This window comes from Brienomyrus brachyistius, chromosome 23, assembly GCF_023856365.1.
Source record: "Brienomyrus brachyistius isolate T26 chromosome 23, BBRACH_0.4, whole genome shotgun sequence".
Classification (NCBI taxonomy): domain Eukaryota; kingdom Metazoa; phylum Chordata; class Actinopteri; order Osteoglossiformes; family Mormyridae; genus Brienomyrus; species Brienomyrus brachyistius.
This window is the reverse complement of record NC_064555.1, coordinates 18073418-18096548: the sequence shown is the minus strand read 5'-3', so window position 1 is coordinate 18096548 and position 23131 is coordinate 18073418. Positions and strand designations below refer to the sequence as shown.

Here is a 23131-nt window from a genome sequence, read left to right as displayed (position 1 = left end):
TCTCACTGCCCCACGATTTCAGTGTTTTTTTTTTTCCTGTTACCATTTATTTTCCTCCCATATCCACCATTTCCATGCGTAATGATATTATGATCTGGTTAGCATCCATGTCTGGCCTGCAATTAAAAATTTCTTCCTTGGTCCGACTCTTCCCATGTTTTCTCTACGTTCCCCTTGCCCGGCCTGACTCTCACGCCTCTTCTCGCTCGGCCCCCCATCTGACTCTCGTGCCTTTTCTCTGCCTCTGTCCGAAGGTTGCAGGCCATATTCAGCAAGTTTGATGAAGCTTTGAATTCTGGAAACATGGCTCTGACCTACTCCCAAGGTAAGTGACGTCCTCCTTTCGTTTTAGGAGGGTTCCATGCCAGCGTGAGGCTTTGCCGAGCGGCAGCAGTGTCTGCTCTTTGCTGCGGGCTGTATCAGTCAGCCTGAGCCTGTGTTTTTGGACAGAGGGGTTGGTTATGGTAGTTTCATGGCATTCGCCGTAACCAGTGTGACCCTAAAGTGCTGAGCTGGCAGAAAAAGATCAGTCTTCTGCCAGGTAAAATGCTGCTCACATCAGATCAGTGTCGGACAGATTGGTAGCCTGCTTGCTGTCAGTGCTGTGTTGTGAGATTATGTGTGTGTTTGGCGCAGGTAAGTTGTGATGGGGGGTGTTCTTCGGGACCTGGGAGACAAGCTGACGCAGCAGCTGGAGGGGTGGGGGGTGACTGGGTTTTTTGTTGGAGCAGAGCCCAGTGTCAGCATGGGACTCTTATTTTGAAAGGAGTGAAGCTGTTGACAGATGGGGGTGGGAGGAGGCTATGCTTGTGTATATATGCACGCCGCTTCACATCGGGCACTAGAGGGAGCAGACAGGCGCGCGCTGGCTCACTGGCGCCTGCTCACCCCGTGGTCCTCTCTGTCCCACTCTCCTCCCGGTTGCACCGCCATGGCAGCGGAGGACGATGGAGACGGTGAGTGTGAGCCGGCCGTGACGACGAGCAGGAGAGTGGCACCGCCGCCAGGGCGCCCTTGGGGCTTTCTGGCCATGACTGGCGCTGAGGGGTGGGGGTTGGTCAGTATGTGGGTCGTGGGTCCTGTTGGGTTAGGTGTGTGTGTGAGATGCGGACCGAGTTGGGTGTTTAAATGGCCTGTGGGGGAGGAACACACACACACTGACACGCTTCTGGAGGCCTGACCCTCTCCGGGCTCCTGTGTGCTGCTGTCCTCTTTCACTTCCTGCTTAAGTTCATCAGCTTTCACTTCTGCATCCCCCTCCCCCCAGAGTGATTCCGACGTTGTGGTGGCCAGCCGGTCAGCTGCAGATACACGCCATCGCTTCTTCATTACTGATCCCTGACTGTCTGGGTGCCTTTTTTTTCTCGGGCCCCGCTGCTTTGCTGTGCTGTTCACTGTTATTCTGCAGTGCAGATGCCAGTGAGTGTCAGCAGGTGGCGTGACAGCTGAGTGAGATGTGGAGCTCAGTAGTACAGTGGAGTTTATGGCTGCCGCAGCTGTAGGTGCTAATGGATCTGTTGGATAAGAGCAGAGGAAAGATTTTCAATTAGTATAAACATTTGTTAGTCTGACTTGTAGGGCAGACTGACCTGCTTTGGAGTGTGTGTGTGTGTGTGATATGTTTCCTGCTGAAGGGGAGGGACTGCACTGCACCAAGAAACAGCCCCCTTCCCCCCCTTCTGTAGGATGGTGGTTCACTGTTCGTCTTGCTCTTCCTGCCTCATTAACATCCCATGCCATCCCGTGTGTGGGTGTTTGGTGAGTGTGCAGTATGGTCAGCGTGAGCTTGCGCAGTGCAGCTGTGGAGCAAGTGACTCCCACTCTGCCCTGCCATCCCCTGCTAAGGATTCTGGGAAACCCCATACGCTGGCCTAAGCCACACTTATTACTCCTATCAGGGCTGCTTCCTCGTGCTAATGGAGCCTGTCATTGACATGCTTGTGAAAGTACAGTGGTGCGTGGGGGTGTTCGGCCATCGCCCTGCGGCCTGATCCATTCACCCTGACTGTAAATAGCCAGTGTTCCTGAGCTGTGATGTCACTGCTCCGTCAGAATGAAAGCTCCCTGGGGAAAATGGCTTTGCTCTTTCCCACATAAGCCAGATGGTCCTTTTGTGCATAAATGACAGTGTTAATTATTTACAGCTGCCCTGAGCATCTTAGCTGTGTGTTTCTTACTCTTTTGGGTTTCCCACATTTTCTCAGGCGGTTCACCTGCTGGTTAGTGTGCTGTGCCTTTAAGCTTGGGCTTGGCTGACTGCGAGAGCCACAGAAAGGGAATTAAAATAGAATTAAAATAGAGTTTGATGGTCAGTGGTCATTGCTGACACCACAGCACGCTGCACAACGACAACGAAATGTGTCCTCTGCATTTAACCCATATGTGACAATGTGACATAGCAGGGGGCAGGTAATTCAGAGGGATTCGAACCAGCAATCTTTCAATTTCAAGTGTGCTTCCCTAACCATTAAGCCACCACTGCCCACGCTTGTATCCCTGGTTTCCTTGTGAGCTATTGCTGTGTCCTGGCTCGGCTGGTAAGGCCAGTTAGCGTGATGCCTGCAGGTTTGCATGCTGAAGGTGGTTTAGCATGTAAACATTCAGGGTCTTCCTGTTGGAGAATTGGTTTGTGGCTGCCCTCTTATGGACAAACTGTGTACTACAGGGAAATTTCTGTCCTTAAACCCAAAGGTCAGACCCTATTAGAACAAATTAGTCTTGATGGTGACATTTAAATCTGCTTCTGTGGGCCCTCTGTAGCACAGTGTTTCTCAGCCTGGTCCTCGGTGACCCCCCGGACGTTCTTGCTCCCTCCCAGCTCCCGTGGACGGTCTGGGGGTCCCCGAGGACCTCATTGTGCAGACTGTACTCGGTGTGTGCTGTCTGTCGGCTCCCCATGTAGAGTGGTTTAAGGTGACTGGTGCTGCTGTACACCCATGTAGTTTGCTGTAGATGCCTGCTCACGGGTAGAGCGGCCAGGCTTTACCGGGACGTGAAGGTGGCTGCTCGTGGCGTCCCCCCCCCCCCCCCCCCCGAGGCAGTGGCCTGTGAGGTCGGCTGCATGTGCTCGCTTGAAAGATGTGCCAGATGTGGGTTGTCCTGGCTACAGCCTGCCAGCCTCCTCACTGCTCTGATGCAGGAGTCTCCATGGTGGCGTGTCCATGACGGGGTCTACTGATCTGTGCCCCCCTCCCCCCAACCTCTGCTGATCTGCTTGTTATAGAGCCCCTCCCCTAACTTCAGTAGTGGAGTTTAGCTCTTTTTGGCTCATGTGTTGCATCTTCCAGGTTCTAGAGTGTTCCTTCTGCATGTCTTTTGAAGAGAGAAACCAGCCATCGATGTGCTTGTGCGTGTCAGTCACCGCTGGCCGAGAGCTGAATGTCTGAAGGCAGCCCAGTTACAATGTGCTGGGGGTGTCTGCAGGGCTGTTCTGCAGGGAAATGGAGGGAGTGTGGTCATGGGTCAGGACCCGTGAGGATGGGAGTCTGTGGGGTGAGCGGCAGGCAGAGACCCCCCCCCCCCCAACCCGGACGCTCTCTGACTGCTGGGCGGTGGTGGTGGGGCTTGGTGTGATGAGTTGGGGTCTTTCAGTGCTCGTTTTGTTCCTGGCACGTCACGCTCTCCAAACCCCCTGCTGGCCCCAGGAATTTTCTCACCCATCATGCTCTCTTCTCCTAATGCTTTCTGCATTTATGGTTCCCCCCCCCCGCAGATAAGAGTTTTGACGACGACGACTCTGTGGATGGGAGCCAGTCCACCACTGGCCAGTCGGTGTTTAAGATCCCGGCCTCCCGGAAGCCTACCAATGCGGCCCGCCGGCCCAGTGCCAGCAGCGCTGCCAAGAGCGCAGGTGGAGCAGCGCCGCACACACACGCATGCATGACACATGCATACATGCTAAACAAGCAAGAGAGAATGATTTTGTTAATCAGCTAGGGTTAGAGGTGGCTGCCATTTGAGGGCATGGAAAACGGGCACTCTATGTTGGGCACACGGTAGACCAACAGCAAAAAACCAGCACCTACCATCGACTGTGAGACTTGTGTGCTGGAATACATTGGTGTAACTAGTGGTGAGGGTTAATTGGAGAGCTCAGAGCGTTACTGACTCGCTCCGATGCAGATTCAACATGCTGATCTGGCCAAAACGGTGCTGACGGCGCCCAGCTGCATGTAACCCGCCGCCCACACTGGCATGGGGGCAGTCCCTCGTGCCGTGCATCTTCCCGCACGCAGCCACAGCCGCTGGGCGTCCTTTGTGCCGTACGTCCTCTCGCACACGGCCTCAGCTGGGAGAGGCTCACAGCCCCTCTGTGCCCCTCCTCCTTTTGACAGCTTCATCCAAAGACGTCGCGGGGGCTGTGGATGAAGATGACTTCCAGAAGGCCTTCACAGATGTGCCTACTGTTCAGGTAGGTGTGGGCTCTCCTGGGTGTGGGAGCTGCATGTCCCTCGCTGCGTCTCTGCCTGGGACGCTCAAGCTCTCCGCCGACTTCTCCCTGCAGATCTACTCCTCCCGTGACCTTGAGGACAACCTGAACAAGATACGTGAGATTTTGTCTGATGACAAGCACGACTGGGATCATCGCGCGAATGCGGTGAGGGCTCATGCAAAGCCTCTGGTTTGGGGGGTGCTTGTCTTTCTCTTGGGTCGCATTCTCATTGGCTGGTCCAAGCCCCTAGCCCTGTAGCCCTGCCGAGTGACCCCCTGAAGCTGCGTGGTGCCCTCATGTCAGGCTCCTTTACTAGTAGCCAGTGTGACTGCTGTTAAAACTGGTCTCTGTGTGTGTGTGTGTGTGTGTGTGTGTGTGTGTGTGTGCGTGCGTGCGCGCGCTGGGTACTTCTGACCACCGATAATACCACAATCACACGCGCTCGGGAGTGTGAGGTTTTCACACGTAGTCTTTGTGGCTCCCAGCTGAAGAAGGTGCGCTCGCTGCTGGTGGCCGGAGCTACCGACTACGACTGCTTCTACCAGCACCTGCGCCTGCTGGACGGCGCCTTCAAACTGTCAGCCAAGGACCTGCGTTCCCAGGTGGTGCGCGAGGCCTGCATCACTGTGGCGTGAGTGCTTCCGGGTCAGGGGTCACAGTGGTGCTCCTTTAGCTGGTATTGGGGTTAAACGTTAGAAGGGAATGAGCACCCAGCCTGTATCTATGGGGGGGGGTTTAAGCTGCCTTGATCGTTAGAGGACTGGCCTTGTGTCCCCTCACTTTTCACTCCTGCCTCCTCGTGCCCCCCACAGCCACTTGTCCACAGTGCTGGCTAACAGATTCGATCATGGTGCAGAAGCCATCTTACCCATCCTGTTCAACCTGATCCCCAACTGCGCCAAGGTGATGGCCACCTCAGGTGTCGCTGCCATCCGCTTCATCATCCGGGTGAGTTGCTCGCCTGGCTGTGCGCCCCACCAGGGTCGCTCGGCGGCTCGCCGCTGCTCTCAGCCATCATTTTGTATGTGTAGGTCTTTCCACATGCCGGACACTTGGCAGGCCAGTGGCGTGGCTGAGAATTAGGGGCCCTGTGACTGTTGTGTTGGACGCTGCTCTGTACTGTGTGATTATCGGTGGTGCGTGTTGCAATGTGGGGCTGTGCTGGCCTCCCGCCTGCTCTCCGGCGCCCCCTGACTGCCGCTTTTCCTCCCCACAGCACACCCACGTCCCCAGGCTCATCCCCCTCATCACCAGCAACTGCACCTCCAAGTCCGTGGCCGTCAGACGGTGAGCTCCGCCTTCCAGCGTCTGAGAGAAACGTCTGCATGTGTCACTGTAATATGATCTAAGGCTAATGGGGCACTAAGGGACCTGCTTCCAGTCCAGGCTCCCCATTGGAGGTTGATGATGTTACTGTCTTCCCTGCAGGCGTTGCTATGACTTCCTGGACCTTCTGCTGCAGGAGTGGCAGACTCATTCCCTGGAGAGGTGAGCAGGTCCTGGACCAGTGAGCACAATCCAAAATATTCTTCTGGGGACTGACGCTAAAAGACGCAATAGAAACATAAATGGAACAGTGTGTTACTGGGTGCCTTATCAGAGATGGTGGTGGAGTTATATACTGGAATCTGTCGACACAGCTGACTAAACTGTCACAGAGATGATTCTGCGGGTGTACAGACTGTCTGCCTCTGTCTGTGTCTCCTTCAGGCACACCGCCGTGCTGGTGGACAGCATCAAGAAGGGAATCCGGGACGCGGACGCTGAGGCTCGTGTCGAGGCCAGGAAGTACGGTCAAGCCCTCGCCGCCTCCGCCCTGTGTACCTTATCCGCTTCCTGTCACCCGACTGAGACTCCCTGCTCTCTGCTGCCCCCTTCAGGGCATACTGGGGTTTGCGGCAGCACTTCCCCTCGGAGGCGGACGCTCTGTACAACTCTCTGGAGGCGTCCTACCAGCGCAACCTGCAGTCATGCTTGCGGGGGGCCGGGAGCGCCACCTCGCTGCCACAGTCAGACCGCTCCTCCTCCAGCTCGCAGGAGAGTCTCAAGTAAGTCAGGCGTTCTGCTCTTGGCCTTCTGCTGGGGCTCTGTGACGTCCTGTTTGGTTACATTCCGGCGAGCGTGTGACGCATCTGTGGCGCGTAGACTGCATGTAGGCCCATGCATACCTGTGCTGACCGCGGCTCCTTTCGTTTGGCTCTTGTCTCCTCGCCAGCCGGCCTTCGCCATCCGTGTGGTCTGCTGCTCCTGGAAGAGGTGAGATTTCGCTGTTGTCTCCTGTGTTCTGTGTTTGTCCTCGTGGCCCGGCATGGTACCGGGGCTCTTTGGATCGACCCGGCGCTCACTGAGCTGTGTAGAATGCGGTACTGCTGCCCTGTAGGTCACACTGAGATGCTGCCTTGGCTCCTCTCAGTGTGTGGGCCAGTGTGTGCGTGTGTTGAAAATCAGCCCGTCCCGTCTAACTCCCCCGGCCTGTCTTGCGCCCCTGTAGTCCCTGCCAGCACCAAGGCAGCGGGCTCGCCCGTGTCCCTGCAGCGCTCTCGCAGCGACGTGGATGTCAATGCTGCCGCCGGAGCCAAGGCCCGCCTGAGTGCCCACACTGGGGGCACCGGCCGGCTGGGTGCCTCCGGACTGCCCCCGGGTTCCTACGCTTCTCTGGGTAAGTCAGCGTGACTGGGGGTGCTTGTGGGGTCCTGATCATCCCCAGCCTTTGCAGGGTCAGAGGTCTATTGAAGAAAAGGCAGCTTTCACTGGTACAGCGTCTGGAACCTCCATCTGATAACTGCAGCATATGACTCTCTTTCTCAAACTTGTCCTCTCTTTTGTTGTTCTGCCTAGAACTGACTCTCAGAGCAGTGGCTGCTGGTGTGCCTCTGTCTGTCCTTCTGTGTGTGTGTATGTGTGCGCGTGCATGCGTGTGTGTGTGCATGTGCCTCTTGATTCCGCATCTGCCTCTTGCATTAACACTCCCGCTCTCCTCTCTTCTCCGTGCATGGCAGACGACGGCTCGTCTGATAAGCTGGACGGTAAGAACATGCTGCCCTCTCCGCTTCTGCCCCCTGCTGCTGCTCTTGCTGAGAAGCCCTTTGTCTGGGTGGCTACATTAATACTTAGTGGTGATGGGAGTGTCAGTGAATTAGCTCTGATCAAAGGAAATTAACACGCCAGAGGAGTGAGATTCTGTAAGTGACTGGGGGGGGGGGGGGTCACACAGAGCTGCCCAGGAGTTTGTCGCCAAGGTTTCCTCTGTCACTGGGCATCCCTGCCCTTGTCGGCATGACCCAGCCCCTGCAATGCTGTGCACCTTACTAATGGCTTTGGTTTTTCTCTGTGCTTTTAGAACATGATGTGGATTTTATTTTCTAACAGTGAGATTTCATATTCCTGACATTTTCTTCAAATGAACTCTAGCTTTATAACTTTCTGTAATATCACTAGATGTTTTCAATGTGTTCAGACTGATGTTCACTTGCGTGGTGTTAGTCATACCAGCAGCGTAGCTAAACTCAACTGGAGTCTGACCAGAGTTAAACTGGTGATTTTTAAGCAGAAATATTTGTTTAAAAAACCACAACTCTGGTAGCTACACATTCTGACTGACAGACAAACCTGTTCTCTCTGTTTAGGGACCTTTTGCGATGAGGGTAAGAACAGCCCCTCTCTGCGTGTCACGGTCGAGTGCAGTAGGGTTAGCTTCTCTAATCGCTCTAGTGTGTTAACACTCTAGTGTCCCTACCCTGCTGGCCTACCCGCCTAACAGGACTAGTTCAGACTTTTGCTGCACAACCTTTGACATTCTGCAAGTCTCTCCTCAACTGATTTAATGCAGTATTTCCCAATCTGGTCCTCCGGGTACCACCAAGCAGTCTAGCATTTTTGTTCCCTCTCAGATCCCTGCCAGACAGTCTGCATTTTTGCTCCCTCTCAGATCCCTGCCAGACAGTCCGCATTTTTGCTCCCCCTCAGATCCCGGTCTTAGTGTCCACGAGGACCAGGTTGGGAAATACTGGATTAATGTTCTCAACCCTGATGATGGAACCAGTGGCTTGGGTCTCATCCTGATGGAAGATTTAACCTGCTTTTCTTTGAAAACTAAGAAAATGCTTTAATCAAGAATGTATCACCTGCTGCTGTTGCACAACAAACCCCACAAAAGTAGGAGTGGGCTGGTATTTTAAGATGCGATGTACTTTACTGATCTTAGCGGAAATTATTTGCAAACAGCAGCAGGTCTCCAAAATTCATTTACAAATGGGTACATACACAGTGCAAATACGGTACACATAGTATGTCAACATAAGCTGGCTGACTGGTGGTTGGCTTCTCATACACTGTCCGAGGGCATTTGCCAAAGAATGATCTTCTGACCTGGCCTTCCAGTCTCAGACTATTCAATGGCAGAAGCCTTGGTGGAGCAATACTCCGGTTTTTACAGAGAAGCACGCAGTGTGGATGAGACCTTTGGAAAGTGCGCCCCTTGGTGGGACTGAGAAGGTGACTGTGTCGCACCTGTCTGTCCCACAGGTCGTCTGCGCACAAAGCAGACTCTCTCCACGCTGCCGAGCTCTACGGGCAGCAGCCAAGTGGACTCACGGGGGCGCAGTCGCAACAAGGTGGTCTCCCAGTCACAACGTAAGTATGCCTCTGTGCCACCGGCATGCTGTGGCCTTGTAGCCTTTGCCAGGCCTGAACTGCATTTAGTCTCCTGAGAATAAGTTGATTTATGGCTTTTTTTGTGCCTGTAGGTTTTGATGAATCTGATTGTACCCCAGGTATTTTGCCCTGTGTCGGGCGTGTGTGTGATCTGTCTCGGCTGGGTCTGTTTGTTTACGGGCACTCACTGTGTTGCTGTGGTGGGTGTAGCTTCCTGCATGCTTTTCCACTGAAGAGTGCGGCTTCTCGGAGCCCTTTTCTGCTCGTGTCGCTATGTCACCCTACCTGATGACACGCAGCAAACGCCCACTGGCCCCTTGCAGCGGTAAGCTGTCCTGTGGACGCTCAGTCCCTCCTGGCCTCGAGAAAAGTGTGCGGCTCTTTCCGCACCTGCCATGGCCTGGTTTTCATGCCCATCCCGTCTGCAGTAATGTGTTGTCAGGGCAAACAAATCCAGCTTCCAAGTGGTTTGTGTACAAGTCTGCACTAGGGAGGGTTTAAATAAAATGGAGAAAGCTACTTTGGAGAGATGGTATAAGAGTATAGTATGGTGTGTGTGTGTGTGTGTGTGTCAGTCAGACAGGGAGTATGTTTACAGTACAGCGCTGTAGTCCGCCGCCCATTTGTGTGTCAGGCAGTAAGAGTATGTTTACAGTACAGCGCTGTAGTCCGCCATCCGTTTGTGTGTCAGGCAGTAAGAGTATGTTTACAGTACAGCGCTGTAGTCCGCCATCCGTTTGTGTGTCAGGCAGTAAGAGTATGTTTACAGTACAGCGCTGTAGTCCGCCATCCGTTTGTGTGTCAGGCAGTAAGAGTATGTTTACAGTACAGCGCTGTAGTCCGCCATCCGTTTGTGTGTCAGGCAGTAAGAGTATGTTTACAGTACAGCACTGTAGTCCGCCATCCGTTTGTGTGTCAGGCAGTAAGAGTATGTTTACAGTACAGCACTGTAGTCCGCCATCCGTTTGTGTGTCAGGCAGTAAGAGTATGTTTACAGTACAGCGCTGTAGTCCGCCGCCCGTTTGTGTGTCAGGCAGTAAGAGTATGTTTACAGTACAGCGCTGTAGTCCGCCATCCGTTTGTGTGTCAGGCAGTAAGAGTATGTTTACAGTACAGCGCTGTAGTCCGCCGCCCGTTTGTGTGTCAGGCAGTAAGAGTATGTTTACAGTACAGCGCTGTAGTCCGCCATCCGTTTGTGTGTCAGGCAGTAAGAGTATGTTTACAGTACAGCGCTGTAGTCCGCCGCCCGTTTGTGTGTCAGGCAGTAAGAGTATGTTTACAGTACAGCGCTGTAGTCCGCCATCCGTTTGTGTGTCAGGCAGTAAGAGTATGTTTACAGTACAGCGCTGTAGTCCGCCATCCGTTTGTGTGTCAGGCAGTAAGAGTATGTTTACAGTACAGCGCTGTAGTCCGCCATCCGTTTGTGTGTCAGGCAGTAAGAGTATGTTTACAGTACAGCGCTGTAGTCCACCATCCGTTTGTGTGTCAGGCAGTAAGAGTATGTTTACAGTACAGCGCTGTAGTCCACCATCCGTTTGTGTGTCAGGCAGTAAGAGTATGTTTACAGTACAGCACTGTAGTCCGCCGCCCGTTTGTGTGTCAGGCAGTAAGAGTATGTTTACAGTACAGCGCTGTAGTCCGCCATCCGTTTGTGTGTCAGGCAGTAAGAGTATGTTTACAGTACAGCGCTGTAGTCCGCCATCCGTTTGTGTGTCAGGCAGTAAGAGTATGTTTACAGTACAGCGCTGTAGTCCACCATCCGTTTGTGTGTCAGGCAGTAAGAGTATGTTTACAGTACAGCGCTGTAGTCCACCATCCGTTTGTGTGTCAGGCAGTAAGAGTATGTTTACAGTACAGCGCTGTAGTCCGCCGCCCGTTTGTGTTGTTTGCTTTGCCTTGCTTGCTCTGCCCCCCCCCCCCGTGTTTATTTTGCTGCTGTTAATGTGTATTAAACTAATTCACTCTCTTCTTGTTTTTATTTATCCTAATAAAGCAGTGCTTTGTTTGTGCCCCCTGCTGCCATTAATTAATCTGCCCCCTGCTTCCTCCCTGCCCCCCAATCCCACCCTGGCTTAAACCCAACCAATCCCCAACCATTTTGGGGATAAAATGCGGCCCCATGATTGACACTCGCTTAGGATCTCAGTCTGCTACCCCTGTCGGTGGTAAGAGCTTCTGTATGTTGTCTGTGTATCTGTGTGTGTCCACTCACTCATCCCCCCACCCCCCACCCAAAAAAGACACACACACACACACACACACACACACACACACACACACACACACACACACACACACACACACACACACACACTGCCTCTGCCTGCCCCTGCACTGCATGCTGGAAACCCCCTGTGCCCTGCTCTGCTTCATTTTCACTGCTTGCCTCTCATTTACGTGACTCCATTCGGTACACGCATATGTAAAATCAAGGTAACCGCTACCTTTCTTGGGAATTCAGGATTTTTTGGCTTGACTGTGAGATAAAATGAGCAGCATAACATCGGGTATCCATGCAGCTTACATAGTGTGTCTGTGTTCAGTTCTGCTCTTAGCTCAGGGATGCCTGTTTCAATGGCTCATCTTTAATCCATAGTCTTTATAACCTGGGTCTCCCAGTGTGAGAGTCTTGTTTCGGTGAAATGTTTCCTTGGGCAGATGCTGGGAGCTTAGGGCTTGGGGGGGGGTGGGGTGTCACTTTCTTCCAGCAGTCACCTGGTCGCTGGTACTGGAGCCCTGACTGAGGCTCCTGGCTCAGTGCAGTGCGGTCAGTGAGGTCTCACCACCCAGCCTCGTTGCTCTGGAGGCATCCTGTAGGTTTGCATCCTGCAGTATCCTCTCCCGTTTCATGATTTCTTTAGTTAGGGGACAAAAAGGAAAGAACCTTGAAAGAATTAAGAGCCACTTTGGAATGAGCCTCCGTGCTCTGGTTAGTGTTGCACCGAAATTTCGGCAACCGATAATATTCGGCTGAATAACCAAAAAACGGAATTTTTTAGAGCCCCCAGCTTACCAACGACCTTTGACCGCCATCTGCAGCGTGATTCGGCATCTCATTCGCGTTCACCTGTGGGCTGTCGACGTAGCATAACGTTCATTCAAGAAAACGGTGGGAAGGTCCGTATTCTTCACAGCTGGAGTTGCTGTCGATCCAAAAAAGCTGTAAAACCCATAGTAACATTGTTTTACGTTATGTTTACTTTGTATTCCTCGTCTGCCGACGAGAAAAATGAGACAGTTCCAGTTGGGAATTGTAATCGGAATGAAACTAAAAGCACATGTGTAATGTGGAGTTTGTATGAGCGGAGGTAGCTTGCAGCTTTACGATCTCATGACGGAGCATCCGTTGTATTAGGAACATTGAACCTTTTTGGTTTAGGGTGGGGGTGGCCAATTTTACCCAGAAAGGGCCGCTGTGTGAGCAGGCTTTCGCTGCAATTAGATTACTAATTAGAGGACTGATTGGCTGAGGAGTCCTCACACCTGGGTGTGAACAGCTGACCTAAAGGTTATCCCAGAAACCTGCATACACACCGGCCCTTTGCGGATACGATTGGCCCCTGGTTTAGATTGTCGGATTCGCTGCCGTTAACATTGATGGGGCGTTAACAGTATTAACAGGGCTGCACACGCCATTTTACGCATTTCTTGGTGGCTGAAGGAGGCTGACGTTCAAATGAAACCACCTGCATTTATAATTTCTTTTAATTCATAAGCTCAAAAGCAAAATTAACCAAATACATTCATCTGAACAAGTCGGTACATAAATGATTGGTTTTGGTATTCAGCCGGATAAAAAAATTTGTTTCGGTAAATTCATTTCGGTGCATCGCTAGCTCTTATGTTAGTTGTTTATTTTAAAATGTATATTGTCAGTGTTCTTTCAGGGTTTTGTGCTGTACTGAGACTGTGTCTATAGGAATAGGGCTTCACTTGTCATCTTGGAGATATGCGGGTGTGTAGCTGAGAGCCAGGCTGCCCGCTCGATGCGTTGTGCTGCCCCTGCGCCTGGCTCTGCACAGCTTCCACCCGGCTTTCTCTCCCCTGGGAGGGCGATATGCCCCCTTCTCCCCGGTCAGATAGGTCTCTCATGCAGCTGCCCCTCTCCCCTGTCCTCCTGCAGCGGGCAGCCGGTCGGGCTCCCCGGGGCGGGTACTGGCCAGCACGGCCCTCAGCACAGTTGGCTCTGTGGGGGCCCAGCGTGTCCAGGCCGGCCCAGGCTCGTCGCAGCGCCGCAGCCGCATTCCTCGCAGTCAGGGCTGCAGCCGGGACTCCAGCCCCACCCGCCTCTCTGTCGGTAAGGAGCATGCAGCCCCATCCTCAGCTCCCGTCTCACTGGTCGCCCTGCTGTTTCTTGGCTGATGCTCCTCCCCCATTTGCCATCCTCGCTTCACCCTCTCATCCCCTCTGATTGGGTGCCACTCTTCAAGAAGCACTGCCCCACCCCTCAGTGCCAGGAGTCTCCATGTCCATTTCCTGCTTTGTAACTGTAAACTGCTTCTCAACCGTGATGAGTGCGCCCCCCTGGTGGAGGGGTTTCTTTTAACCCCGTGTGAGGGGCAGAGTCTTCAGAGAGAGAGAGTGTCAGTCACATTGCCTCCTGCTCCAAGTTTATTCCTCTGCGCCGAATAAGTTTAACACACTGATAATGATAGGATTTAAAATAACTGCTGGCTGTGAAGATACCAAGATATTGAAGCCAGCACTCCTGAATATACTCGCTCCATAGTGCAGCATTTAATATCTTACTACATGTTTGCGGAGCGATGCCAGTTGTGGTACTCGGCCGAGTATGAACGATTGCGGTCATGTTATAGCTTTGTCCCCAAGTATTTCTAACCACAAGCAGCGGGGCTCTCTGATTTTTCTGTGGCTCCGGGTCCAGCTGAGGTCACCCTTGGTCCCGATCCGCTGGTGGTGGCCGACAGGCGTGCTGAGGAAGCGCTTCCCCTCTGTTCTCTCTGACCTCTGATCCTCCCAGATCATTCGAGTCTCTCCTGCAGCATTTTCACCCTTCTGCAGTCATGCCTTACTTCTATCTGTCATATCTCTCCGCGGGCGCCGGACCCCAGGCATCGGCTGTTTTTCTTTGGGGTTTAACTACATTCAGGCACAGCCGCTGGTGTCACCCGTTCAGTAGAATCATCCCTTACGAAGCTGTTTTTGCTGCTGCTTAAAATGTGCTGCTTTTTCGCAGGTCTGAATGGCTTTTCAGCATAAATGTGCTGTCGTGTTTGCTCAGGCTTAAGAGCTGCTACAGGTTCTGTGTTTTTCTAATCTTCCTTTACTTTACTCTCTCGATACAAAGCCCCCTCCAGTCTCAGCCAGCACTACAACGGGAGCCTTGGAGGTAAGAGCAACTTGTGGTTCATCGGCTCAGTCTCTCCCGCACCGCTGTGCCTCACTCCCGCATCCCCTTCCAATGTCTCTCAGACCACTAGGGAGGTTTGTGGTAGGAAGTGCACTGTCTGAGCTAAATGCTGAAGATGGCTCCTTGTCTCTTGTGATCTTTGCTGCCTACTTGCTCTGCGTTAGTCGCGCTGATTTTCAGCATGAATGGGCAGTGAAACCCGCCTCTCGTCCTCTGCTGTCATCCTTGAGTCACCCACAGCAGTGCATGTTCACATGGGGTAGTTTTGTCTCCTGCTCTGTGCATAATCGGTGCCCATTGATGATTTTCCTAAACGATGGTGTGAGAAAACGACGCTGTTGCACAGTAGCAGCTCAGGGTTTGACTGAAGCTCTGTTGTGTAGTCTGTGGCCTGTGAAGGAGAAAATGCTGCCTGGTAGAGGCAGTGTCACGTCGGCCCTCGTTTCATTTGTCCGTCTGGAATGTGTGCTGCCAGGCGAAGCTGGCATTCCCCGCCACAGGGCACCCGGAGTGTGCCAGCGTCTGCCCACACCGCCTCTAGGTTATTAAATAGATTGGATAATTGGAACAGCAGTCTCCTGCCTGCTACCTGCACTAATCTTTTCTTGTTTTCTTCCTTTTTTGTGATGTTGAGTCTGTGTCGTTTCTCTCTTATTTATTAAATGTGCTTTGGTACAGGGAATGTGACATGCAGGGTGAGGATTATCCGCAGGAACAGAAGCCATTCTTCATTTCCTCTGTGTGTGTGCGTGCGCGTTTCCCCAGCTGACCTGCGCGTTCATATAAAGTTGCTGTTCCTGTTCCAGTGGTCTCTCTCTCTCTCTGTCTGTCTGTCTCTCTCTCTCTCTCACAAAGGGGTTGGAGGCAGTGCTGTTGCCTTGAGGTCCTTTGTCCTTGTCTTGCTGTGCAGTGAGTGCCTCTTGTGTCTCTTCTGACCACTCTCCTCCTTTCTCTGTTGTCTTCTTCACTGCTGCTCTCTGCTTTCCCATGGCTCGTCGCGGCCGCTAGCGCGAGGCAGCCGAATCCCTCGGCCTAGTATGAGTCAGGGCTGCAGCCGGGAGGCCAGCCGCGAGAGCAGCCGGGACACCAGTCCTGTGCGCTCTTTCCAGCCCCTCGGTGAGTACCAGCCTGCCCCACCCTCCCTGCATGACCCCGGCCCCAAACACGCCCAATCACAGTACGAATCCGGATTTGGGACCATCGTGAGTTTTTCTCCTACCTGCCGTTGCTTCTGGGAAGCCTTTTCATTCCTGTGAATTCCTGTGATTTGATTTCAGCTTTCCCCTGCCTTCTCTTCCAACACTATACTCTATTCTTCCCCTTTTTAAAAAGTATTGTTGTGCTTATGAAGAGAAATGTACTGCACTCCACTGCAGTTCATGGTCTGGTCATTTTGTACAGGTGCTGGTTCAGATCCAGCTGATGACTAAGTGTTCATTTTGTGACCCTGACTAGGCTCTCAAACATCTGCAGATAGCCCAGTGGTCACTCTGTCATCTCAAAGGATCGATGCACTTGAACTGAATCTTAGCTCCTTGAGTCAGTCTGAACATCTGACAGATGTTTTAGATCTTGGAGAACATAAATGGAGCCACATGAGATGTCAGAAAATGAATCTTTCTGTATGTGGTCCTATTGAGTTCCTGTAAGATTAGGGAGATATTTTGGACGTTAGCAATGGGTGATATTTGCGGAGCATTAGTGGTGGGTCGCATTAGTGCATGGTAGTGCTCGTCGGTCTTTTAGCGGCAGGTCGCGTTAGTGCTAGTCGGGCCTTTAGCGGCAGGTCGCGTTAGTGCTCGTCGGTCTTTTAGCGGCAGGTCGCGTTAGTGTTCGTCGGTCTTTTAGCGGCAGGTCGCGTTAGTGCTCGTCGGTCTTTTAGCGGCAGGTCGCGTTAGTGCTCGTCGGGCCTTTAGCGGCAGGTCGCGTTAGTGCTCGTCGGTCTTTTAGCGGCAGGTCGCGTTAGTGCTCGTCGGGCCTTTAGCGGCAGGTCGCGTTAGTGCTCGTCGGTCTTTTAGCGGCAGGTCGCGTTAGTGCTCGTCGGTCTTTTAGCGGCAGGTCGCGTTAGTGCTCGTCGGGCCTTTAGCGGCAGGTCGCGTTAGTGCTCGTCGGGCCTTTAGCGGCAGGTCGCGTTAGTGCTCGTCGGGCCTTTAGCGGCAGGTCGCGTTAGTGCTCGTCGGGCCTTTAGCGGCAGGTCGCGTTAGTGCTCGTCGGGCCTTTAGCGGCAGGTCGATTTGTCTTGGTCAGATGCATCTGGTTCGGCCTCCATGTTCTTTCCATGGCACAGCATCCCACACCCCCTGTCTGCCTGCACACAAAGACACTAACCTGCGCGGGCTCTGTGATTCTCCGTTGCAGCCTCGCGACATCACTCCCGGTCCACTGGCGCTCTCCATGCGCCCGACGTTTTTGGGGCAGCAGGTGAAGGCTGAGTAGAAACTCCATGTCCTTAGCTTCAGTTTTAAACACCATGTTTTCCTCTCATTTGCTTTTTCATTCAGCTTCATTGATTTTTTTGAGCCTCACTTTGCAATTTAACATGGTTTTTGTTCTGAGCCCCTTTTGCATCCATGAGTGTCGATCTCTTTGCTGCCTGGGGGAAATAACCCCCCCCCCCCAGTCCTATAACATGGCATAAATGGGTTTCTTTGAATCCCACTGTGGGTGAGCAAGTCTGGGGTTTCTACCATCCATTGTTATGGGTCTTTAATTTTATTGTTTTGCCATCTTGAGTCACCCATTCTTTGTTTTACTGCACGAATGTGGGATTTTATGTCGTCATGTTGCCTGGGGGTCTGAGTGGGCCGGAAGGTGTTTGGGTCAGGTGGTGCCAGCCAGCCCAGCAGGCTGTGCAGACCCTTCTGTGTCAGCACAGGGCTCTGACCTTCACCAACCTGTGGGAGGTGCTCTGTGCCCGGGGTTAAGGTCTCTGCTTTTCTTCTCAGGCACCGGCTACGGGATCAGCCAGGCGGGCCGCCTGTCCTCGTCGGTCAGCGCCATGCGGATTCTGAACACCGGTTCTGACGTGGAGGAGGCTCTGGCTGACGCCCTGGTACCGACCCGCTGTGCCGCCCTTACAGCTCCCACCATGCCTGCTCTAGCTCCCCTGTTTCTCTGCATGTACTGCTGTATCACATGTGTAATTCCTTCTAACAAGGGGTCGCTGTTGCTTTTAGAGGTGGGGTTGGCCTGTTTGCATGCCGCTGTCTGTGTGCCTGGCCTCCTTCACTACCTCTTCCCACTTAACTGCTGTCTAACTGCTCTCTTCCTCCCGCTAACGCTGACAGCTTCTCGGAGACATGAGGACCAAGGTAGATTTATTTTTTATTTTCCCCCACTCTTTCTTTCTTAAACTTCTCTGCCGCCTATGAAAGAGATGATTGCTTCTCAAGCTGGTGACTGATTGTTTTTATAAATAGGTGTATATTTGTTAGTGGGTCTCCGTCAGGGTCTGGGATTCCACTGACTCCCTCTGCTGCTAGCATTGTGACTCAGCATGAGTGTCTAATACCTTCTGATACCCTTACTGAAGGGTTGCCTGATTTGGTACCCCTGTCTGTCACACTCCCACAGCGGAAGGCTGGGCGGCGGCGTTATGACACCTACGGCATGTACTCAGACGACGACGCTAACAGTGATGCCTCCAGCGCCTGCTCAGAGCGCTCCTACAGCTCGCGTAACGGCAGCTTGCCCACCTATATGCGGCAGACGGAGGATGTGGCCGAGGTGCTCAACCGCTGTGCCAGTGCCAACTGGTCCGAGCGCAAGGAAGGCCTGCTGGGCCTCCAGAGCCTGCTCAAGAGCCAGAGGACCCTCAGGTATGCTGCTTCCTCCTGTCCTGCACCTCTGCTGCTCCTGTTTTCCTGAACACACCCCTCCCCGGTCTCCCCTTCCTGGCTGACACCCGTCCCATCACCCATCCCATTGTCGGGCCCCGGTCATCCCTTCCCTTCCCATCCTGTTGCCTGGTCCTGGTTTGTCCATCCTGGCCAAAGCCTGTCCTGTCTCCAGGCCCTGGTCTCCCCTCCCCTCCCGACGCCCGTCGTCCAGCCCCGGTCTCCCTTCTCCTCACCTACTAATGCCTGTCCCGTTGTCCCACAGCCGCGTGGAGCTGAAGAGGCTCTGTGAGATCTTCACCAGGATGTTCGCCGACCCACACAGCAAGGTATGCCCTGGCATGCTCGCCTTCCTTGCCGGTTGATTGTATACCGGATTCTGCCGACAGTGGAGGACGGGGGTCTTGCTGTTTTGGCCCCGGGGGCATACTGTAAATGGGTGTATGAGCATGCTTGGCATGGGCCTGCGGGGGCACTATTGGAGTGACACGGGATTGAAGCGAGCTGCACCCCCCTCCCCCGCCGCACACAGCATCCAGCTTGATCCCGGTGACCTCCGTAACACACTCACCTCCGTCACACAGTGATCTAAGGCGCCTTAGCAGAGACTACCAACTAACCCTCTGACCGAGTGCCAGTTGTTTACGCATCGACACGCTGGCCGATTTATAGTCTTTCTCCCCAGTTCTTCCTCTACTGCCCTGTTGTTTTTGTTTACCCCCCACCTGACCTCTGAATGGCTGTCGTCAGCAAACGATGAACGGTGAACAATTTGACTTTCAGCTAGAAGCGGGGAGCAGGGGCTTTGGTCCGGCAGAATCCGGTATAAGCTCAGCCTCTTTTAAGGTACCTCCTGTTCTCCTGTCGCCTTCCCCTCTTCTCTCCTCTCTGCTCCGCTCCGCTTTCGGGCTTGTAGGGTGGTAGGTGTGGACGCCGGGTCACTCAGTACTGAGCTGCCCCTCCCTTCCTGCCACGGAGTCCCTGCCCTGAAGTAACCCTTCCACAGTGCTCTTCCTAGCTGTCGAACATGTCACACGTCCATCTGGCCCACTTACCTCACTTTCTCTACATGAGGCTCTGACAGATCTTAGCTGAAGCTTCTTCTTTCATTTTTCTGTGTTTGCCCCATGCATTAGTCTGTGTGAATGTCCCCTGCGTGGCAGGAAAGTTAAATGATTTTTTTTCAGATATTTGCAGGGATCATTGACTTGGAGAGAGTGCACTACCCCCTGCCATAATGGTAGCCATTTTCAGCTCCACACGGCCTGATCTGAGTGCTCAGTTTTTCAGGGCGGCCGCCACACACCCAGGCCTCCTGTAGGGGGCGTTCACTAAGCAGCCCCCCTCATCTTGGGTGCAGGGCCCACACTCCCTAGTGGATAACGGGTCATTTTCCATTTATCAGAGGCTGTTTAGACTGTTAGCAGCTAAATGGACTAGTGAGCGGGTGCACTGTCAGACTGAGCTGGCCCTTTGTTCCCGAATGCTCCTGCACTGCGTGAGGGGGACTTTCCCAGTGACACACTGGTTTGGTTAAACACGGACAGTTTCAGTGGTATCTGCATTTCTGACCAGTTATCCCACCTTTAGCGCTGGAAGTTAATTGGTGTTTGTTTCTCCTTTTTCTTATATATTTGCCCTCATGCCCACCTGTCATGGAACTTTCTAGCGAGTAAGTGGGTTTCGTCACTGTGATGGATTTTTCTCTTGCATGGGAGTGAAATTAACCCAGTTTAACTATCTGTGTGTGTGTGATAGGAATATATGGTCTGTGTGTGTCTGTCTGGCTGTGCGTCTGACATGCAGCCGCTGCGGTGCATCAGGAAAGTGCACCTTAAATATGCATTATGTCGACTCTCAGTAAATCCAATGGCAGATGCCTGGTTGCTTGGCTTAAGCGGGTGCAGAATGAGTGCCTGCTTTGGCTGTGTGGTGATCCTGGCCGCTGTCCTGTTGGAGGTGGGCTTCCCTGCGTCTAGATTTCTAATCCCATTGCTTCCCCAATAGAGGCTGAATCCCTTTGTGCTTCATGGGCTTTGCACCTATATTAGCCCTGGGTATCAGATCTGCTGCCGTTTTATGATCTCGGTGAACTTATCAGCATGAGAGGTTGAATGCATCTCTTCAGCGATTTGGCGGCAGCGCTGTGAGCGTGTGAGGCCTCTGTTCTGCTCTATTGCTTTAATTCCCGGAAGGACTGAGTGGAGGGTGACTGGGGGCCGCCTTGCTGTGCGGCTCATGCTGTGCTGACCCCCACCCCACCCGCTGCAGGTGTTCAGCATGTTCCTGGAGACACTGGTGGACTTCATCCTGGTCCACAAGGAGGACCTCCAGGATTGGCTCTTTGTGTTGCTCACCCAGTTACTGAAGAAGATGGGGGCTGACCTGCTGGGCTCCGTCCAGGCCAAGGTCCAGAGGGCGCTGGACATCACCAGGTGGGTCCCACCCCCCGGTTAGAAATTCCTCCGCTTGTTATAAAGTAAATTTGTTCGTGGCTGCTTGTTCTCTTGCCCTGTAGTTGCCACACCTCAGAGTGGCGCTATTCCACCATGTTGCAGGGGCAGCTTGCGGTGCCTCACCTTTTATTTCCTGAGGAAGCGGTCTGATCTCTGCCTGCCTCCGATGGCCATGATCTGGTGCCTTATCGCTTAGTCCCTCTGCTTGTCTTCCTTCACAGAGAGTCCTTCCCTAATGACCTGCAGTTCACCATCCTGATGAGGTTTACGGTGGACCAGACCCAGACGCCCAACCTGAAGGTACCACAAAGAACTGTTCGGACTGATTGCTGTACTGGATGGTGTGATTTCTTTGAGGCCACTGGGGGGTGCTGCAGTGCATGCAGAAGGTGGTAAATGGGGTTTGTGTTTGCTTGTCTGTGTGACACTGGGGCAGCTGGTTCGTAATTTGGCCTGTTTTGGTGTCTCTTCACATAGGTTTGTAAGCATTTGTGCCGTAACAGTGCTGTTCGTGACCCAGGATCATCTGTAAAGCCTCAGAGTGACTCTGTATAAAGCCATGTGTTCATCACCACCATCACCAGCTGTTAACAATGACGAACATGTAAACAAACATAAAAGGCTGATCCTCAAGAATTCTTAATTTCCCAGCAGTCCATGAAATGGGCTAGATCTAACACACACACTCACACTCACACACACACACACACACACACACACACAAGTGTGGAGATTATACTTTGATCTTAACTGGTCTTAAGTGGTCTTATTAAATGCCTCAGTCACAGCTTTAAACATGTGGAATTGGACGTGCAGAAATTTATAACCATTTACACGCAGGAGGAGGGGTACTGGATTAATGTTGCGTGCTCAAGAAGGAGATTCCATCTCAGGAGCCTTTTGAAGGGGAGCCTCCTGGTTTGCTTGCATCTTCTCTCATTTGACAGACTAATGAGGTCCATCTGACTTCCATCTGTCTAATCCAGAGAACTCCTCTACTCCTCTAACTAACAAGGTCGCAGAGGTCACTCGGGTTGCGTTCAAGTAAGGAACATGACCACCCCTCAGTCAGACCGAACAGTCATAGAGTTTGGGGTCACCGAACAGTGGAAAAAACTTTGAAATTCTTTTTTACTTTACGAAAATACGGCTTCTTATCTATTTGTTGGGGATGTGGTGCCGTCGCTGGAGGATTCGGTGTAGTCGCAGTGGTGCCTACTGAGGCTGCGGAGTGCCGTGTCCTCACACCCCTTTGCTCATGGTGCTCTCATTTCGGAATAGCCCCCACCGCTCCCTGTGCCAGACTTCAGCCCGCTCCCTGTGTCCTCTACCTGTGCCAGTCTTGCTCCTGCCCGCTCCCTGTGCCAGTCTTGCTAGCGCCCGCTCCCTGTGCCAGTCTTGCTCCCGCCCGCTCCCTGCTGGCATGCCCAGCTGCCCCTGCCAAAGCGAGCCCGTGTGTTTGTCCTGCTTGCCGGCTTCCTGCTTTCGCTGCTGCGTTCCTCAGCTGTCACTGTGTCCTTCCTCTCCTGCTTATCCCCCCATGCCCCATCGTGTGTCTGTCCCTGCTGGTAATGGGCTCCCTCTCCTCTCTCTTCCCCAAGCCGGCACGGAGTTCTTGTTGCGGGCTGGGAGCCGCTATAAAATTGCTTCCCCGCTGCCACAGAAGGCCCAGGCGCCATGCCTGCACACTGCAGGAGCAAATCCAAGTGTGGGACCAGGCATCACAGGTCAGTGGTGCTTTAGGGGAAGCAATTTTATACTGCGCTCCCTCTGACCTACTGCTGCTGCTGGTGTCACCTAACAGAGGGAAAAGCCCAAGGCTCTCGCAAACCTCGTTATGTGGAACTGGTCACATTCCGACTGAATGGTCATCTTGACTTTCTCTTCTTTCTTGGCTGCGGTAAGTGGCCAATGGGCAGGCTCCTCCTGTGTGGACTTCTGCCTGATTGGTTGCTTGTTCTTGTTTTCCCTTCATTTGGTGGTTCCCAGCCCAATCCTGTGTCTCTTCCTCCCAGCGATTTGGATTGGGGCTATACATTGGTGTGAAGCTCATTTGCTGAGCCCTAATCAGCACATGAATATTTATTGCAGTGTCAGACCCTCACCTGGGTGCCTAATTGGTCCAAATGGCCACCCGGGGCCTCCCCCCCCCCCCCTTTCACCAGTGGGCCTGTGATTGGTTGTCCATTACACCTGAGCCTGGAACGGTAAAAACAGGCCAGTTGGTGAGTTTGGTGGGCCTGTGTAGGACCTGGCCGTTGTCCTGCTCACCTTGCAGTGTGAGCCCTGTTTCCCCGAGTAGTCAGGCTTGCTGACTTTAAACTGATTGGCTGTTTGATGTCCCTTCATATGAAGACTTGCTGTTGCGGAGTCAGATTGCTTT

General features: G+C 53.1%; 2 protein-coding genes across 14 annotated transcripts in view; both read left to right on the top strand.

The window, feature by feature from the left end:
• Window positions 1-23131, top strand: part of clasp2 (cytoplasmic linker associated protein 2) — a 45638-nt gene that overhangs the window by 14637 nt on the left and 7870 nt on the right. Inside the window, exons 7-34 of one of the 11 annotated variants that reach the window (XM_048992709.1) lie at window positions 255-325; window positions 3713-3850; window positions 4335-4411; window positions 4505-4597; window positions 4918-5063; window positions 5245-5380; window positions 5649-5719; window positions 5861-5920; window positions 6143-6220; window positions 6313-6480; window positions 6648-6688; window positions 6924-7091; window positions 7432-7458; window positions 8957-9064; window positions 9178-9204; window positions 11224-11250; window positions 13209-13382; window positions 14394-14435; window positions 15465-15572; window positions 16815-16877; window positions 17402-17508; window positions 17744-17767; window positions 18030-18274; window positions 18558-18621; window positions 19076-19138; window positions 19507-19509; window positions 20564-20727; window positions 20970-21048. In XM_048992709.1, coding sequence (XP_048848666.1) covers window positions 255-325; window positions 3713-3850; window positions 4335-4411; window positions 4505-4597; window positions 4918-5063; window positions 5245-5380; window positions 5649-5719; window positions 5861-5920; window positions 6143-6220; window positions 6313-6480; window positions 6648-6688; window positions 6924-7091; window positions 7432-7458; window positions 8957-9064; window positions 9178-9204; window positions 11224-11250; window positions 13209-13382; window positions 14394-14435; window positions 15465-15572; window positions 16815-16877; window positions 17402-17508; window positions 17744-17767; window positions 18030-18274; window positions 18558-18621; window positions 19076-19138; window positions 19507-19509; window positions 20564-20727; window positions 20970-21048 — 2572 coding nt within the window. Of the gene's footprint in view, window positions 1-254; window positions 326-938; window positions 957-3712; window positions 3851-4334; window positions 4412-4504; window positions 4598-4917; window positions 5064-5244; window positions 5381-5648; window positions 5720-5860; window positions 5921-6142; window positions 6221-6312; window positions 6481-6647; window positions 6689-6923; window positions 7092-7431; window positions 7459-8058; window positions 8077-8956; window positions 9065-9177; window positions 9205-11223; window positions 11251-13208; window positions 13383-14393; window positions 14436-15464; window positions 15573-16814; window positions 16878-17401; window positions 17509-17743; window positions 17768-18029; window positions 18275-18557; window positions 18622-19075; window positions 19139-19506; window positions 19510-20563; window positions 20728-20969; window positions 21049-23131 lie in introns of all 11 variants that reach the window. The other 10 variants (XM_048992702.1, XM_048992703.1, XM_048992704.1 and 7 more) reach the window with 10 other exon arrangements.
• LOC125718725 (keratin-associated protein 10-11-like) lies at window positions 9370-12754 on the top strand. 3 transcript variants are annotated; one of them, XM_048992745.1, is made up of 2 exons: window positions 9370-10232; window positions 10290-12754. In XM_048992745.1, the coding sequence occupies exons 1-2, from the start codon at window positions 9674-9676 to the stop codon at window positions 11159-11161; spliced, it is 1431 nt and encodes a 476-aa protein (XP_048848702.1). In that variant the 5' UTR covers window positions 9370-9673; the 3' UTR covers window positions 11162-12754. The 3 variants fall into 3 exon arrangements, with proteins under 3 accessions (XP_048848702.1, XP_048848703.1, XP_048848701.1); XM_048992746.1 differs by having other exon boundaries at window positions 10021-10118; XM_048992744.1 differs by having other exon boundaries at window positions 10022-10118; window positions 10176-12754.